The 16,238-nt window shown below is 42.2% G+C and overlaps 1 protein-coding gene across 10 annotated transcripts in view; it reads left to right on the top strand.

Annotated features, from left to right (window-relative positions):
• Positions 1 to 16,238, top strand: part of LOC125899773 (titin-like) — a 134,924-nt gene that overhangs the window by 14,410 nt on the left and 104,276 nt on the right. For 4 of the 10 annotated variants that reach the window (XM_049594305.1, XM_049594306.1, XM_049594308.1 and 1 more), the window contains 19 exons: positions 1,035 to 1,139; positions 1,357 to 1,461; positions 1,679 to 1,774; positions 1,995 to 2,126; positions 2,364 to 2,438; positions 2,589 to 2,675; positions 3,156 to 3,191; positions 7,160 to 7,210; positions 8,527 to 8,925; positions 9,110 to 9,388; positions 9,569 to 9,838; positions 9,926 to 10,065; positions 10,800 to 10,926; positions 12,022 to 12,285; positions 12,464 to 12,603; positions 12,712 to 12,838; positions 13,449 to 13,715; positions 15,009 to 15,275; positions 15,621 to 15,887. In XM_049594305.1, coding sequence (XP_049450262.1) covers positions 1,035 to 1,139; positions 1,357 to 1,461; positions 1,679 to 1,774; positions 1,995 to 2,126; positions 2,364 to 2,438; positions 2,589 to 2,675; positions 3,156 to 3,191; positions 7,160 to 7,210; positions 8,527 to 8,925; positions 9,110 to 9,388; positions 9,569 to 9,838; positions 9,926 to 10,065; positions 10,800 to 10,926; positions 12,022 to 12,285; positions 12,464 to 12,603; positions 12,712 to 12,838; positions 13,449 to 13,715; positions 15,009 to 15,275; positions 15,621 to 15,887 — 3,234 coding nt within the window. The remainder of the gene's footprint in view (positions 1 to 1,034; positions 1,140 to 1,356; positions 1,462 to 1,678; positions 1,775 to 1,994; positions 2,127 to 2,363; positions 2,439 to 2,588; positions 2,676 to 3,155; positions 3,192 to 7,159; positions 7,211 to 8,526; positions 8,926 to 9,109; positions 9,389 to 9,568; positions 9,839 to 9,925; positions 10,066 to 10,799; positions 10,927 to 12,021; positions 12,286 to 12,463; positions 12,604 to 12,711; positions 12,839 to 13,448; positions 13,716 to 15,008; positions 15,276 to 15,620; positions 15,888 to 16,238) is intronic. The other 6 variants (XM_049594304.1, XM_049594310.1, XM_049594313.1 and 3 more) reach the window with 2 other exon arrangements.

Genomic DNA, 16,238 nt, shown 5'->3' on the forward strand with positions numbered 1-16,238 from the left:
CGTCCCCCAACCACTCCCAAAAAAGAAGTAATAATCCCGAAAAAGATGGAGTCTCCAAGGGAAGAAGTCACAAGAGCTCCCAAAGCTGGAGGAGAAATGGATCTTGAAGACATTGTGCCTCTGGAGAAACCAACTCCTGTGACAGAAAAAGGGGCCTTTGAAGAAGAACCTGCTCCAGCAACAAGCTCTATACCAGCGAGTAGGGAAGTGTCGCCTCCAGTTACAGCTCAAATTCGTCTTGAGGAAGAAATTTCACCACGTAAAGAAACTGCTCTGCCTACCGAGGTCTCTCCTGCTCTTGACAAAGCTGTTGTTGTCCCTAAAGAAGACTTTCCCTCTGAAGAAGCGACTCTACCTAAGAAACTTATCACCAAAGCCAAGGTTGCGCCAACTAAAAAATCTCAAGTTCCACCACAGAAGAAACCTCTTTACCCTGAAGAAGAAACTCTTCTTTCCAAAAAACCTGCTTCTCTGGCACAAAAAATAACCACCTCTGAGGTGGACTCTTTTGAAGAAGTGAAAACTGGCGCAAGTAAACCCCCGCCAGCAAGAGAAGATGACAAGAAAGCAAAGAAGAGAACACAGGAGACTGAACAACAAACTCTTCATAAAGGTATTCTTTCTTTTTTGAGCCGCATAGGCTCGTGATCGTCATAAGATCAACCCCTCTTTAACATCTTGTATTTACTGTACTCACGCATCTTCCGATAGGGTCTTCAATAACAAGAAAAGATGGAATATTTTACACTAATCATTGCAGTGAGCTGTCTCTGTCCATTGTTTTTGTAACATGCTCTTGATGTCACTACTCTGCAAGGTACGTCATGTACTTAGGAAACTTTCTTGGTCTATTAACATCTTCCATTGTTTCTGTTTTTCCATCATCATCACCCCATCATTTCTTTCTCGTCACTTCTTCTACTTGTTTGTGTTGTGTGGAGTAGTTAATGTCTGATTCATCTTTGGTGGTTGAGTAGTCTTGATTGACCATGTTGTTGTGTTGGTCATGATCTTGGTATATTGTATTCCCAAAGTGTCTCCTCCAGAGGAGAGGAAACCATCTGCACCAGCACCAAAGCCTTCACCTCCTGCTCCCCCTGCGCCTCCTGCTCCTGCAGCCAGAGTTGCTCCCCCTGAAGGTAGTCTGTTCACTTTGTACTTTCCTCATCTTTGCTGACTCATCAAGAGTCAGCCATGTTGCTTTTCTCTTTGTTTGTTTGTTTGTTTGTTTGTGTTGTTCTTATTGTCTCAATTCTCTTCAGGTTTCCATGTTTTTAACTTTTTGTGTTACTTGTTGTGTTTTGACCAAGCGTATTGTTTTCTTGGTCATGATCTTGGTATATTGTATTCCCAAAGTGTCTCCTCCAGAGGAGAGGAAACCATCTGCACCAGCACCAAAGCCTTCACCTCCTGCTCCCCCTGCGCCTCCTGCTCCTGCAGCCAGAGTTGCTCCCCCTGAAGGTAGTCTGTTCACTTTGTACTTTCCTCATCTTTGCTGACTCATCAAGAGTCAGCCATGTTGCTTTTCTCTTTGTTTGTTTGTTTGTTTGTTTGTGTTGTTCTTATTGTCTCAATTCTCTTCAGGTTTCCATGTTTTTAACTTTTTGTGTTACTTGTTGTGTTTTGACCAAGCGTATTGTTTTCTTGGTCATGACCTTGGCATCTTGTATTCCCAAAGTATCTCCCCCAGAGGAGAAGAAACCATCTGCACCTGTACCAAAGCCTTCACCTCCCGCTCCTCCTGCTCCTGCAGAGAAAGTTGCTCCTCCTGCAGGTAGTGTCTTCACTTGGTTTTAAATGTTGTAAATTAAATGTCTGTTTGTTTTCTTTGCTGGGTGATCGAAAGATATCCTCATCATTTTCTCTTTTGTCAGTATCAGTTTTACTTGCTGTCTCCTGTGTCCTCAGTCTTATCTTGCATTGTGTCAGAACAGCTGTGTCTTGACTGATTGTGTTGTTGTCTTGGTTGTGATCTTGGCATCTTGTATTTTAAGTTTCTCGTCCAGAGGAAAAGAAACCATCTGCACCAGCACCAGCACCAGCACCAGCACCAACACCTTCAGTTCCTACTGCTGCTCCTGCTGCTCCCGCTGCTGCTCTTGCAGCCAAAGTTGCTCCTCCTGCAGGTACTTTGTTTTGTGGGACTTAAGAACGCTGTTTGTTTGTGTGATTTTGAAGATGGAAAACCTCCATGTTGTTTGTTTCTCTTACTGTTACAGATTATTTCTGTCTGTCTGATTTATCCATGTACACTTAAATTCCCTCTTAACATCTTTACTCTGCCCTTTGTCTGTTTTAATGTCTTGTCACTTTCATATCTTCTGTTCTCTTGGTTATGACCTTTGGTATCTTGTACTCCTAAGTGTCTCCTCCAGAGCAAAGAAAACCATCTCCACCCACACCACAGCTTCCAGAAGAAAAAGTTACACTTCCTCCAGGTAGTTTCTTCTGTATGTCATAATGTTGTTTAACTCCGTTTGTCCTTCTTTAAAGAAAATACATCTTTTATTACATCTGTGTTAAGTATCTGTCAGTTGCCTGTTCAGCAGATATTTGCCAGTGATTTAATCAAGTTGGCATTCTTGTAGCTCCAGCAACAGCGGTGAAGACACCCTCTCCACCATTTATAGAGGCCAAACCCTCTCCTGTGTCAGAGGAATCCTACCTCCCTGAAGGTAACTTCTCTTCTCTAACTTTCATTTATGTTCTTCTTCTGTTTGTCTGCCGCTTTGAAGGATTTCTTTTGTGATGGCTTCAGTCTTTATGCAAAGCAATTGAAGCTTTGATATAAGGAATACATTCAGTGTTTAATTCTGTCCAGATCTGTTGGTCTAAGGTTTGTATAAACTGATCCAATCCAAGTCTTTGTAGTCTCACACTATCAGCTGAATATCTTATAAATGCCTGTTTTTAAATATCTCTTGATGCATTCAGAGTTACTTTACTGTAACTTGGTACACATGCAATGACGAAAACTCCTGTTTGATAGAATCACCCCATTTATAGCCCACTTTAAATGAAAACTATTCTGAAAAAAACAAAACAAATGCATGCCACGCTTTCTCAAGTCAAGTGTTTGTCCGCCTCAAAAATAAATGAGTTGTCCTTTGTTTGTATTTTCAAAACTGATATTACTCTTATTGAAATTTTTGCAGACAAGGAACCCGTTTCAGCACCTGGACCGACGAAAGGTATACCAAATATTAGCTTCTTTATTTTTAAAGGGCAGTAAACTGTGACACATATTATCTCATAAACAATAGATGTCTCTTGTTTTTATATGTTGACGTGGTGTGTGAGTCCTGTGTTGTACAAGTGTCAGATAAAATGTAGAGTTTCCTGTATGTCTCTATGTGAATGTTGTAAAACTTGTATTTACTGCCTCAACCACAGTGACGTCTCTTAAGCAAAAGGGTAAGATCCCAGTTCAGGATGCGAAAACACCAGAATCGCCTAAACTGAAGAGTAAGTACACCAGACTACCCAAAGAGAAGGAACCAGAACCAGAGGTCATCAAGCTGAAGAAGGTTCCAACTAAGCCCAAAGAACCTGAGAAAGAAGTCATAACTCATAAAGCTGAAGTGACAAGGCATCAAGATCTAGAACTAATGGTTCGTGGACTTCATGACAGAGAAGATCGAGAGATAATAACGCTCGGAAGGACTGAACGAGTTTTCACTGCAGAGGAGGAGGCGGCCCAGTTAGGCTACTTTGAGGAAGCTGAAAAGGTGGCGGTTGTTCAGGAACCAGAAAAAGAAGGTTGGACAAGAACCCCTAAACCTCAGAAAGAGGAAGAACCTGAGCTGCCAAGTGTAGATAAGAAGAAAATAACTAAACTGCCAAAGGCAGATGAGCAGAAAGAATCAGTCAAACTAAAACCATTTGAAAAAACAGTTAAACCAGAAGAAGAACCTCAGAAGATCAAACTAAAAAAGGTGCCAACTAAGCCCAAAGAGCCTGAGAAGGAAGTCATAACTCATAAAGTTGAAGTGACAAGGCATCAAGATGTTGAACTAATGGTTCATGGACTTCATGACAGAGAAGATCAAGAGATAATAACGCTTGGAAGAACTGAACGAGTCTTCTCTGCAGAGGAGGAGACGACTCAGTTAGACTACTTTGAGGAGGCTGAAAAGGCTGTGGTCATTCAGGAACCAGAAAAAGAGGGATTGGCAAGAACCCCTAAACCTCAGAAAGAGGAAGAACCTGAGCTGCCAAGTGTAGATAAGAAGAAAATAACTAAACTGCCAAAGGCAGATGAGCAGAAAGAATCAGCCAAACTAAAACCATTTGAAAAAACAGTTAAACCAGAAGAAGAACCTCAGAAGATCAAACTAAAAGGTGCCAACTAAGCCCAAAGAGCCTGAGAAAGAAGTCATAACTCATAAAGTTGAAGTGACAAGGCATCAAGATGTTGAACTAATGGTTCATGGACTTCATGACAGAGAAGATCGAGAGATAATAACACTTGGAAGAACTGAACGAGTCTTCACTGCAGAGGAGGAGACGACTCAGTTAGACTACTTTGAGGAAGCTGAAAAAATTGTGGTTGCTCAGGAACCAGAGAAAAAAGGTTGGACAAGAACCCCAAAACCTCAGAAAGAGGAAGAACCTGAGCTGCCAAGTGTAGATAAGAAGAAAATAACTAAACTGCCAAAGGCAGATGAGCAGAAAGAATCAGCCAAACTAAAACCATTTGAAAAAACAGTTAAACCAGAAGAAGAACCTCAGAAGATCAAACTAAAAAAGGTGCCAACTAAGCCCAAAGAGCCTGAGAAAGAAGTCATAACTCATAAAGTTGAAGTGACAAGGCATCAAGATGTTGAACTAATGGTTCATGGACTTCATGACAGAGAAGATCGAGAGATAATAACACTTGGAAGAACTGAACGAGTCTTCACTGCAGAGGAGGAGACGACTCAGTTAGGCTACTTTGAGGAAGCTGAAAAAATTGTGGTTGCTCAGGAACCAGAGAAAAAAGGTTGGACAAGAACCCCAAAACCTCAGAAAGAGGATGAACCTGAGGTGCCAAGTGTAGATAAGAAGAAAATAACTAAACTGCCAAAGGCAGATGAGCAGAAAGAATCAGCCAAACTAAAACCATTTGAAAAAACAGTTAAACCAGAAGAAGAACCTCAGAAGATCAAACTAAAAAAGGTGCCAACTAAGCCCAAAGAGCCTGAGAAGGAAGTCATTACTCATAAAGTGGAAGTGACGAGGCATTATGATACAGAACTGACAGTTCAGAAGCTTCGCGATAGAGAAGATCGAGAGGTTGTGACACTTGGAAGAACTGAACGAGTCTTCACTGCCGCTGAGGAGGCATCTGAACTGGGTCAAGCAGAGGAACCTGAAAAGCTGGAGGCTGAAGATGACAAATCAAGATGGATAAGAACCCCGAAAGAGCCAAAGGATGAAGAACCTGAGCCCGATTTAACCAAAAAGAAAATAAAGAAACTGCCAAAGAAAGAGGAGGAGCCAGAAGTAGTGACACTGAAACCATTTGAAAAACCTGAGAAACCCAAGGAAGCTGAACCTCCAACAGCTAAGAAAGAAGGTGAGGCAAAGACTGATACAGAACGCATTCCATTCAAGAGAGCAGAGACACCACAGAGAGACCAACCCACCGCTGCTTCAAAACACAGGAAAGATGAAGCCACTCCCTTGACAACTCCAGAGGCAACTCCTGACATCAGCAAAGACCAAAAGGAGATCCCACAGAGGAAAAAAGTTGATCAGGTACCCAAAGATAGTGAACCTACAGCTGCCGACAAGCTTCGCGGAAAACCTAAAATTATTTCCACACCAGATAAAGAAAAAGAGGAGGTCAAGTTGAAGCCTTTCACCAAAGACGCCAAGCCCGAGGAAAAACCAGCTAAAACACCTGAGGAAGAGAAAAGGAAACCTGTGGACACAAAGGTTCCCAGTCGAACACCAAGAGATGAAACTCCCAAAGATCTGAAAGAACAGCAGCTTAAGAAAGTGGAGAAGACCACAACACCTAAAAAAGAGGATGACAAACCTCAGGAAAAAGAGGAATCAGCTGTTCCACCCAAGAAGCCTAGTCCACCAGGAAAGAAAGAAGCAACACTGCAGAAAGAAGTGGAAAAAGAGGTTCCACAAAAACCAACAGATACCTTGAAGAAAGGAATCGAACTCAAAAAGACTGCGTCACCTCGAGTGGGTAAAGACAAGGTGGAAGAGGAAAAACCCCTAAAACCTGTTGAGCAACTGAAGAAGGTTGAGCTGAAAAAGACACCATCACCAAAAGTAGATAAGCCAAAGCCTAAAGAACTGGAGCAAGTCCCAGTCGAGAAGAAGCCAAGTCTTGAAAAAGTCAAACAGATTCCCAAAACTGTTTCACCAAAAGACTCTGTTGAAGCTGTGACCCTCAAAAAGGTCCCAAAGAAGCCGTCACCAGAGGAGGTTTCAGAACCAGAAAAGCCCGCTAAAGGGCGAATCCCCCTGATGAAGGAGGTCTCCCCTGGAGCTGTGCAGATGAAGAAGGTACCCACCCAGCCAGAGGAGGAGGTGTTCGAAGAGGAGGCTGAAATAGTGGAAGGTGAGGAAGAGGAGGAGGCCTGGGGCTGGGAGCTGGTTCCCCCGGATGACTGGCAAGGTGAAGGGATGGATGGGGCGCTGGAGACTCCAGGCATGCCTGGCGCCAAACGAGGTGAGATGAAGGCCGACAAACTCCTCATCTGATGACTCTGGAGCCCCCTCATCCACCTTAAATGACTCATCTAATCCTCATCACATCCTTTACTCATCTAGAGCTCAGAGTATCCATTCATCCGTCTATTCACCATCCATCCACTGAGAAGTCCTCATGTTGTCCGTCATATAATGTCTGTCCTCAAATGTGTCATCCACATCATCATGAAGTGTTTGTCTTCACCAGTGTGTGTCATTCATTACAACTTTTGTTTTTCTCCATTGTCTTCCATCCATGTTTGTCCCTTTCATCATCTTGTCCCATTATTTATCCATTTGTCAAGGATTTCACTCCATCTTTATCGTCTCCATTGTGTGATGTCCCCTTAATGTTCTCATGTGATGCTGACAAGAATTTGTGTTTGATTTAGCATTTAGCATGTAACGTTGGTTTCTTGGTTTTTGAGCTTAAACAGAAAAACTGACCTTGGTGTTTTTTGTCCAGAGGGAAAACCGTCAGAAGAGGCACCAAAAGGCAGAGGCAGAGGATTCGGGGGTATGAGTCCAATAAATTAGAGCTCATGTGTGCTAACGGTTTGCTCCTTGTGCTACTTACCATCTAGAGGAGTTTCACCCGCTCCATTCACAGTGGTTGTAAAGTGTAAGCTGTTTTTTATGTCTCGTCCTTTTCAACAAACGTCTTGTGTTGAGCTTTGAATCTGGGTATCGAACTTCTAGCTGTTTGGTACAAAACAAAATCAGATGTAGCACCAAGTGTCAAAATCTGTCCAGTTCTGAAATATATTAATCTTGTTATTCAGGCAAAGTTCTTGTACAGCTGCTTGTGTTTAGGGAACTAACATTGACTAAGCTCAAAGAAGAACTTCACTGATGACAGCCAACAGGAGCCCTGATTTTGGCAGCAGCATGTTGGCATGTGTAGTCAGTAGAAAATTTGGCGTCCTCTCCTTGACCTTTGCTGCGTGTCACAACAAATCTGAAGGAAAACAAATGTTATACTAACAGTTGTTCTGCAGTCACACATTTAAATTGTCATAGAATGTGTGAAAACACAGGTAGGTAGTCTTTACCTGTTGTGTTTTGCTAAATAGTGCCACAGTTGCTGGAGTTGCTTCCTCTTTCTGTCTTTGTGTATTTTATGTGTTGTATTTTGGAATCTTCGAAGAGTCCTGTTGGAAGATCTTAAAGCAACACAGTCACTAGAAAAAATTGGTATTGTACGTTTCTGCAAACCACAAATTTGTACATTTGTAAGTTATTTTGTAGCAGATTCGTTGAGACTTTACATTTCAACAACCTTGTGTTTAATTTGTGGTTGTGCTTTGGGACAAAAACCACTTGGTTACTGTTCGGAAAAGATCACGTTTTGGTTTGAAATATTTGCATTTGGTTGCATAAAAGCTGCGATGGCTCAATAAAAATCACTTTCAGAAAAGTGGTGATAGATCACTAATAAACATCCAGGTTTGGTGGTATAAATACTGCTTGGAAAACAGAGATGGGTTTGCTGAAAGCAGACAAGTTCAACTGCCCAGGAGCTGCTGGAAAAATAGCGATGGGTTGCTAAAAGTCACTCACATTTGGCTGCACAATGTACAATGCCAGCCTTTTCCTCTGGTGACTGGGCTGCATAAAGAGTGGCTCTGCATGATTTATAGTCCCAACAGAATTTTACTCTAACACTGGTAAGGGTAAATAGATTTTTGTTAAATGTGAGATTATGTCAACTGAATGACGTCTAATTCACGGTAGGCACAAAATCTTAAAAACGTCCCACTGTCCAACAACTTATTCCTCACTCGCCATCCTATCTGAAACTAACTTGGTGAGATTTTGTATTTGATGTTGCAGCGAGACAGACCCCATCTCCTGGTGATGGTGGCAGGGGCCGCGGCCTGAGGCCCGGTGGAAAAGGTCCGTCACCCCCAGAGGAACCCTTCGGAGGGTTCAAGCTCAAAGCCGTCCCCCTGAAGTTCATCAAGAAGATTCAGGACATTGTGTTGCAGGAGGCAGAGTCTATTGGCTCCTCTGCTGTGTTTGAGTGTGAGGTCTCGCCTTCCACTGCCGTCACATCATGGATGAAAGATGGCAGCAACCTCCGCGAGGACCCAAAGCACAAATTCATATCTGATGGCAAAGATCGCAAGATGAACATTATTGATGTCCAGCTGTCGGACACTGGTGAATACACCTGTGTGGCCAGGAACGCTGGCAAGGAAATCACATGCACAGCCAAGCTCATTGTTGAAGGTAAACTTATCCAATGTCAATATGTCACAACGTTAAAAAAAAAAAACAACTACATATCAACCAATATAACTATAAAAACAAGCTTTTTGTAGGCATGGGAAAGTACTCAGACTCAGGTATGGAAGACACTGAATGATACTTAGCCTTTATACTGTTGTTGACATGGTTTTATCTCTCTGTACAGAGCTGCCTGTGAAATGGGTGAAAGAACTGGAACCAGAGACGACATGTATAAAGACTCAGCCTATGTATCTGACCTGTGAGCTGAACAAAGAGAGAGATGTGATCTGGAAGCGTAATGGCACTGTCCTGAAGAATAAGGCTGGAAAAGTAGCCATTAATATCATTGGTTTGCAGCATGCTGTGACCATCCAGAACTCCACCGACGAAGATGCCGGCGCCTACACATGTGAGGTGGATGGAAAGGAGGACGTCAAGACACAGACCAACGTCAAAGTGATTGGTAAGCAGTTAGCAGGAGGTCGTAGAGAAAAGCTGTGACAGGTCCCAGGTTTCATCTCATATTTACACCTGCTGTGATTAGCTCCCTGCCTTCTACAATCAAACTGTTACCTTTAGTCATGTTCTCCTTAGAGCTCTGCAGTCTGGTTTGTTCTAAATGATCTGAACTCTCCGTCCTCAGAAATCATCAAAGACTGGCTGGTGAAGCCTCTGAGAGACCAGCACGTGAAACCCAAGGCTAAGGCCACATTCAAGTGTGAGCTGTTCAAGGACACTCCCAACTGGAAGTGGTATAAAGGAGATGACGAGATCACTCCCTCTGAGAAGACAGAGATCATCAAAGATGGACAGAACATGACGCTCACCATCAACAACTGCCAGCCCAGCGACGTCTCAGATTACACCATCCAGGTGGAGGATCGCAGATACACGGCCAAACTCACCCTTGGAGGTTGGTGTCACATTTACAGAGGAGACAATCACAGGTCTGATAATGTGTTGAGTGTTTCCTGTTAACTCCGTCTGTGTGGTGTTTCAGAGCGCGAGGCTGAGATCCTGAAGCCTCTCGCCAACGTGGAGGTGGTGGAGAAGGAGGAAGCCAACTTTGACACTGAGATATCTGAGGATGATGTAGTCGGTGAATGGAAGCTGAGGGGCCAGGTGCTGTTGAGGTCTCCGGTAAGATTTCACCTTATCTTATCTGTCTGACAGTAATAAACATATATCTGCATGTGTAGCAGAATCTGGAGGACACGGGACAAGAAGCTCCCCAGTTTCTCTATGTTGTCTGAGTAGTATTGACCAATCACATTTAAGGGGACTTTGGTTGCACGCAGGTTAGTCGTGCGTAGCCAGACCTATCTCCACAGCGCTGTGCGGAATCACCAAATTATCTACTGTTACAGAGGAAAAAAAGGTTTTGTTTAGTTTACATGTTCTTACCATGTCAGCGTGGGTTTTCTCCGGGTACTCTGGCTTCCTCCCACAGTCCAAAGACATGCAGGTTAATTGGTGACTCAAAATTGTCCGTAGGTGTGAATGTGAGTGTGAATGGTTTTCACTATTTGAGGACATTTTCAGCAGCTGTTCTTCTTTGAGTTAGCTTCTAACTACTAACAGCTACTTTTTAAATCTCCTATGGTGAGTCGTACACATAACATGCCGTCAATATGTCATACCCGTCCAAGATCCCATCCTGCCAGCTGTCCACCTCTGCTTCCTCTTAAAGGTGAAACAACTCTGCCCCCCATTCTGCGATCGTACCTTGTATACAGAACGACAAAGCAGCAAAACATTTTTGACATTCCCACCTTGAACAGGAGATGTAAAAGGGGCTAAAAATATAGATAAAACATTATTGGAGGGGTACAGCTTTGGTTCTTAAACTAAAGTATTTGGTCTTTGTTTTCCAGACGTGTGACATCAGAGCTGAAGGCAAGAAGCGTTTCCTGACGCTGAAAAACGTCCAGCTGGATCAGGCTGGTGAAGTGTCATATCAGGCACTGAATGCCGTCACCAGCGCTGTGCTCACCGTCAAAGGTAAGAATCTGATAAACAGTAGTTTGTTTGTTGTTTGTCTGCTGTCGGTCTGAGAAAGCAAAGGTGTTTCAGAAGGTAAGAAAAGTGGCGGCTGTGTTTCTGCTTTTGTGAATAACTGCCGAATCATTCGCATCTCCCAGAGATTGAAATGGCTTTTGTCGACAAGCTGAAGGACGTTTCTGTGCCTGAAAAGAAACAGGCTAAGTTTGAATGCACCGTCACCAAAGAGGTGTCAAAGGTCATGTGGTTCAGGGGGACGGAGATCGTCACCCCGAGCCCTAAATATGAAATACTCGATGATGGAAAGAAACACATGCTGATCATAAACAGCTGTGAGTTTGATGACGAGGCTCAGTACACCATAGAAGTGTTGGGCCTTAAATCGACCGCTCAGCTGTCAGTGGAAGGTAAGTGGCAGACAGAACCGCTTCCTGTTGTTTCTTCTTTGTTGTCATTCCATGTCTGTGGCTTTAAAGTGTCCGATGGCAACAAACCTCTCCCTCCCCTGTTTGTGTGCACTGACCTCATGTATTGCAGGCATGAGGCTCAAATTTGTGAAGCATCTTGAGGACCAAACAGTGAAAGAAGGTAAAACAGCTCGATTTGAGCTCGAGCTGACGCACGAAAACGTGCCGGTGGTTTGGTACCGAAATGAAGTGAAAATCCACGTGGGCCGAACAGTGGTTGTACAGGTGGAAGGAAAGAAACACTCTCTAGAAATGAGCTCATTGACTCTAGATGATACCTGCCAGATAAAGGCAGAGGCCAAAGGAATTTACTCCATGGCAAAACTGAATGTCATAGGTAACAACACACTTCTTCTTCTTCTTCTTCTTCTTCTTCTTCTTCTTCTTCTTCCTCCTCTTTTATTTCAGGGCTGCAGCATGTCATTTCATGACACATTCATCAGTGTATTTTGTTTTTATTTACTGATTATTATTATTATTATTATTATTATTTAACTGAAATTAATATCTGCTGAAGTGACGTTTATCTGTTGTCAGTGTTTCCTGGAGGAACTCTTCAGTCTTAGTGATGTATGTAAAGATACGACTCAATCGTATGACACTAACTGACTGTCGGTCTCGGTTCCAGAGGGCGACGCCATCTTTGTGGTGAAGCTGCAGGACTATACAGCCACAGAGAAAGACGAGGTGACTCTGGACTGTGAGCTGAGCAAAGACGTACCTGTGGTTTGGTACCACAACGAGAAGGAGATCATCGCCTCCAAGATGGTGGTCATGAGGACAGAGGCCACTCACAGGTCTCTGATCCTGAAGAAAGTGGAGCAGAGCGATAAAGGCAAATACGTATGTGACTGTGGAACAGACAAGACTTCGGCCAACATCAACATTGAAGGTAACGCGCTGTCAGTTCTATTCTTAAACATGGAGGTGATTCTTTCTCTTTTGTTTTATAACAGCTGAAAAGTTTCAAGACAAACTGACGTTCACGTCTGTTTGTTGTGCACTGTGATGAAAAACGCAACGAAAACTTTATATTTCAGTTTGTAACAGTTTTGTTGTTTCACCACCAGCTCGTGACATCAAGGTTGTTCGGCCGATTTATGGCGTGGAGCTGTTTGATGGAGAGACGGCTCGTTTCGAGGTGGAGATCTCAGAGGACGATGTGCACGGCCAGTGGAAACTGAACGGAGAAATCCTTAGTCCTTCTAAAGTGAGCATCTCGACTGTGACATCACAGGAGATTTATGTTTTTGTATTATGTTTATTATGTGGATAAAAGCTTGTCTGAGTCATTAATCACTGTCATATTCTTTGACAGGATGTTGACATCATCGAGGAGGGCGGCAAACACACGCTGATCCTTTACAACTGTAAAGTGCCCATGACTGGTGAGGTGGCGTACGCCGCTGCCAACGCCAAGTGTTCTGCCAACTTGAAGGTCAAAGGTAAACCAACCTCAGAGTTACTTTATTTGTTGTCAGTCCTGCACCTCTTGTTTCAAACAGTTCAGATTAGTCTGCCTTCAATCCAGAGAAGACAGATGGTTTTGATGTCTTCAAGAAACTCAAGCAAGTCCACTTGCCTATAAATCAAATCAAATTGTACCAGACATATATCAACTGAAACTGTCCCATTGTTCATTAATCAAATCAGTTTTTCAATTTAATCTCCCAGGCGTCTTTTAACACGCAGTAGTTTCCATCATTTGAACTATCCACATATTCATTGTAGGAGTTTGATCCCCTAAATCATCCAAGCACAGGTCATAAGGCCAGTTTTCAATATTCTCAAACTTTGTCTTTTTTTTTAAAGATTTTTTGAGGCACATTTTTGAGTCCCAGTGATTATAACAGAATTCCACATGCTGATTGGCCGATGCACTGTGTAGTATAGCAGTCCTCTGACCTGTACACAATTCTCACATGTTGTTTAAATTTTTGTTTGAGGCTCTTTTTGTGTGTATTTGAGTATTTCAGGACCTCAACGTTATCAGAAAATTTGACTTGACCTCCATACAGCAGCAAAGTAAAAATCACTCTTCGTGTTTCCCTTCAGAACTTCCTCTGAACTTCCTCACACCGCTGAGTGATGTTAGCGTGTACGAGAAGGACGAGGCGAGGTTCGAGCTTGAGGTGTCGAGAATTCCCAAGAGTTTCCGCTGGCTGAAAGGTTCTCAGGAGCTGCAGAGTGACGAAAAGTACAAGATGATCCAGGAAGGAAACGTGTTCGTTCTGTTGATCCAATCGGCTGCCTACGACGACGAGGCAAAGTACATGTTTGAGGCCGAGGACAAGAGGACGACTGGCAAACTCGTTATACAAGGTAACTCGAGACCTGAGACCCAAACTTTAGTTTGGTATGCATTTCTGATTAGGGGGACCTGGTAAGTGTAAAAAACTAAACATTGTCAATTATAATAAAGTCCCAACGTTCTTCAGAGAGCTGATGATAATTTCCCAGTATTGTCAAACGAGTACTTTCTATTTAACAGCTTCTTAGCTTGTTACTGTTGCAAAAATTGGTAAAGTTTGTGTGGGATATCAAACTACAAACGTTATTAATCACAAATAAACAAGTTTCAACCATAAAATGTGATTTATTTGGACCTTGTCCACTTTTGTGTCGGGATCAGCTGCAGACTGACTTGGCAGAGATGGCTGCCATCTTGTTTTTACATGGATTAGTGTATTGTGCTCTTACTACCACTAGATGGCACAAAAAAGTATCTATGAACAAGGACAAGCAGAATTAAGTGTAATGTCCAGTAAACCCAGAATGTGATGTCCTCATATGAGGACGCAGGGTCTCAGGAGGTTAAACTTGTAGCTCACACATGTTAATAAGGAATAGTTTTCTCAAATATATTTTTTAATCTCATAAGTTAATGTGCTCTAAGTTTGCATTCAACTTCTGCAACTTTTAACCCAAAATCTGGGGGTATATCTAAATTTAAAATGAACATATTGGGTCTTATTTTCTAAATTTGACCCAAAATTTGTTTTATCTCAATATGCATTTGGATTTTCATGTCAGTTTATACCCAGAATTGTGCTATTCATTTTTTAAAGTTTGATTCATGTTTGGTCTTTTTTTAATTTTCTAGTTTTCAAACTGATTTTTTTGGTTTGTAACAGGATTTGAGTCAAACCCCAAATTAACATATTGCATCTCAATTTTTCTAATTTTAATCCTGAATTTGTTTTATTTTCATTAGAATTTTTGTGCCAGGCTCTCCCCAAAATTTTGGTATATATTTTTTTGAGTTTGACTCATTGTCGGTCTGTCCTTACTTTCCTAGTTTTTACCCTGATTTGTTTCTCAATGTGTGTTTTTTGTTTTTGTTTTTTTACCCAAATGTGCAAGTTTGAGGCTTTTAGCAGAAATTTGTGGGGTTTAACCAAATGTGCAGTTTGTATTTGACCTTTAATGTTTTTAATTTAAATGATCTACATGTGACTTTTCTACAGAGAAATTCAGACCTGTTAGTTCAGACATCAGCAAAAATAGAAACAAAACTCTGTTGCACTGATTTGGAATCTTTAATTTCAGACAAATTCCTTAAAGATATATTCCGTATTTCAGATGTCTGAATATCTGTTGTTTTTTCTGTGGCAGGTATTCGCCTGGAGTTTGTCAAACCGATTAAGGATGTGACGGTTAAGGAACGTGAAACTGCAGAGTTCAGCGTCGAACTCTCCCACGACAAGATCCCGGTGGTCTGGTACAAAAACGATGTCCGCTTGCATCCCAGCAAGGTGGTCCACATGTCGGATCACGAAAAGATCCACACACTGGCCTTCAAGGAAGTCACAATCGACGACACCTCCATGATCAAAGTGGAGGCCATGGACAAGAGCATGACCGCCATGCTCACTGTCATCGGTCAGTGTCACGCTTCAGTAGCTGTTCAGCTTATGTCACCTGTTTGGTAGTTTTTTGTGTGTTTGGTTGGAAAGAAACACCCAACTTAAGTCATTTATCAAAAATTATTGGCTGGTAAAAATGTTGAACTTAATTAATGATGTTTGTTTACATAGATGACTAACATCAGATAATCTACAAACAGAAATGCCACTTTTGCCTCTGTTTGAGATACTTTAAGTGTTCAAGGATTGGAAGTTTCCTTAAAAAAAAGGACTTTAAAAAATTGGTATGAAGGATAAAACCAAATTTATTTGAAACACAGGAGTTCTGGTCTCTAAAATAAAACGTCTTGTCTCTCTGCAGAGGGCGACTTGTATTTCACCACCAAGCTGCAGAACTACACTGCTGTAGAGAAGGACGAAGTTAAGCTGGTCTGTGAACTGAGCAAAGCCATCGCTGATGTCAAATGGTTCAAGGACGGGAAAGAGATCACTCCCTCCAAGAACATCGCCATCAGCACTGACGGCAAGAAGCGCATCCTGATGGTCAGGAAGGCGGAGAAGACCAACATCGGAGAGTACACCTGCGACTGTGGCTCAGATAAAACTACAGCCAAGCTCAAGATTGAAGGTAAATCATGACGTTCAGGTTGTCATAAATTTCTAAATATAAATTAGATCATCTGCCGTGAATCGGAGTATCATTGGTGTAAAAGTGGATAATAGTTACATGAGTGTGTTTAATTTGGTCAAGAACCTAAATCCTACTGCAGCACCATGAGTACAGTTTTATTAATTTAAGAAAAGATGAGCTTTAGATTCAATACAGTAAGGTGATGCGGCTTAAACAAAATGGTGGATCATCAGCCGGGACATTAAAGAACTTAAAGAACAATTTTAGCAATGTTGGCACGATAAAAAAAAGCATTGCTGGTAAATCCAAGCATCAACAGTGACAGAAAGATTCTTAACTTTGAGAAAT

This window comes from Epinephelus fuscoguttatus, linkage group LG13 (assembly GCF_011397635.1).
Source record: "Epinephelus fuscoguttatus linkage group LG13, E.fuscoguttatus.final_Chr_v1".
In the NCBI taxonomy this organism is placed as follows: Eukaryota; Metazoa; Chordata; class Actinopteri; order Perciformes; family Serranidae; genus Epinephelus; species Epinephelus fuscoguttatus.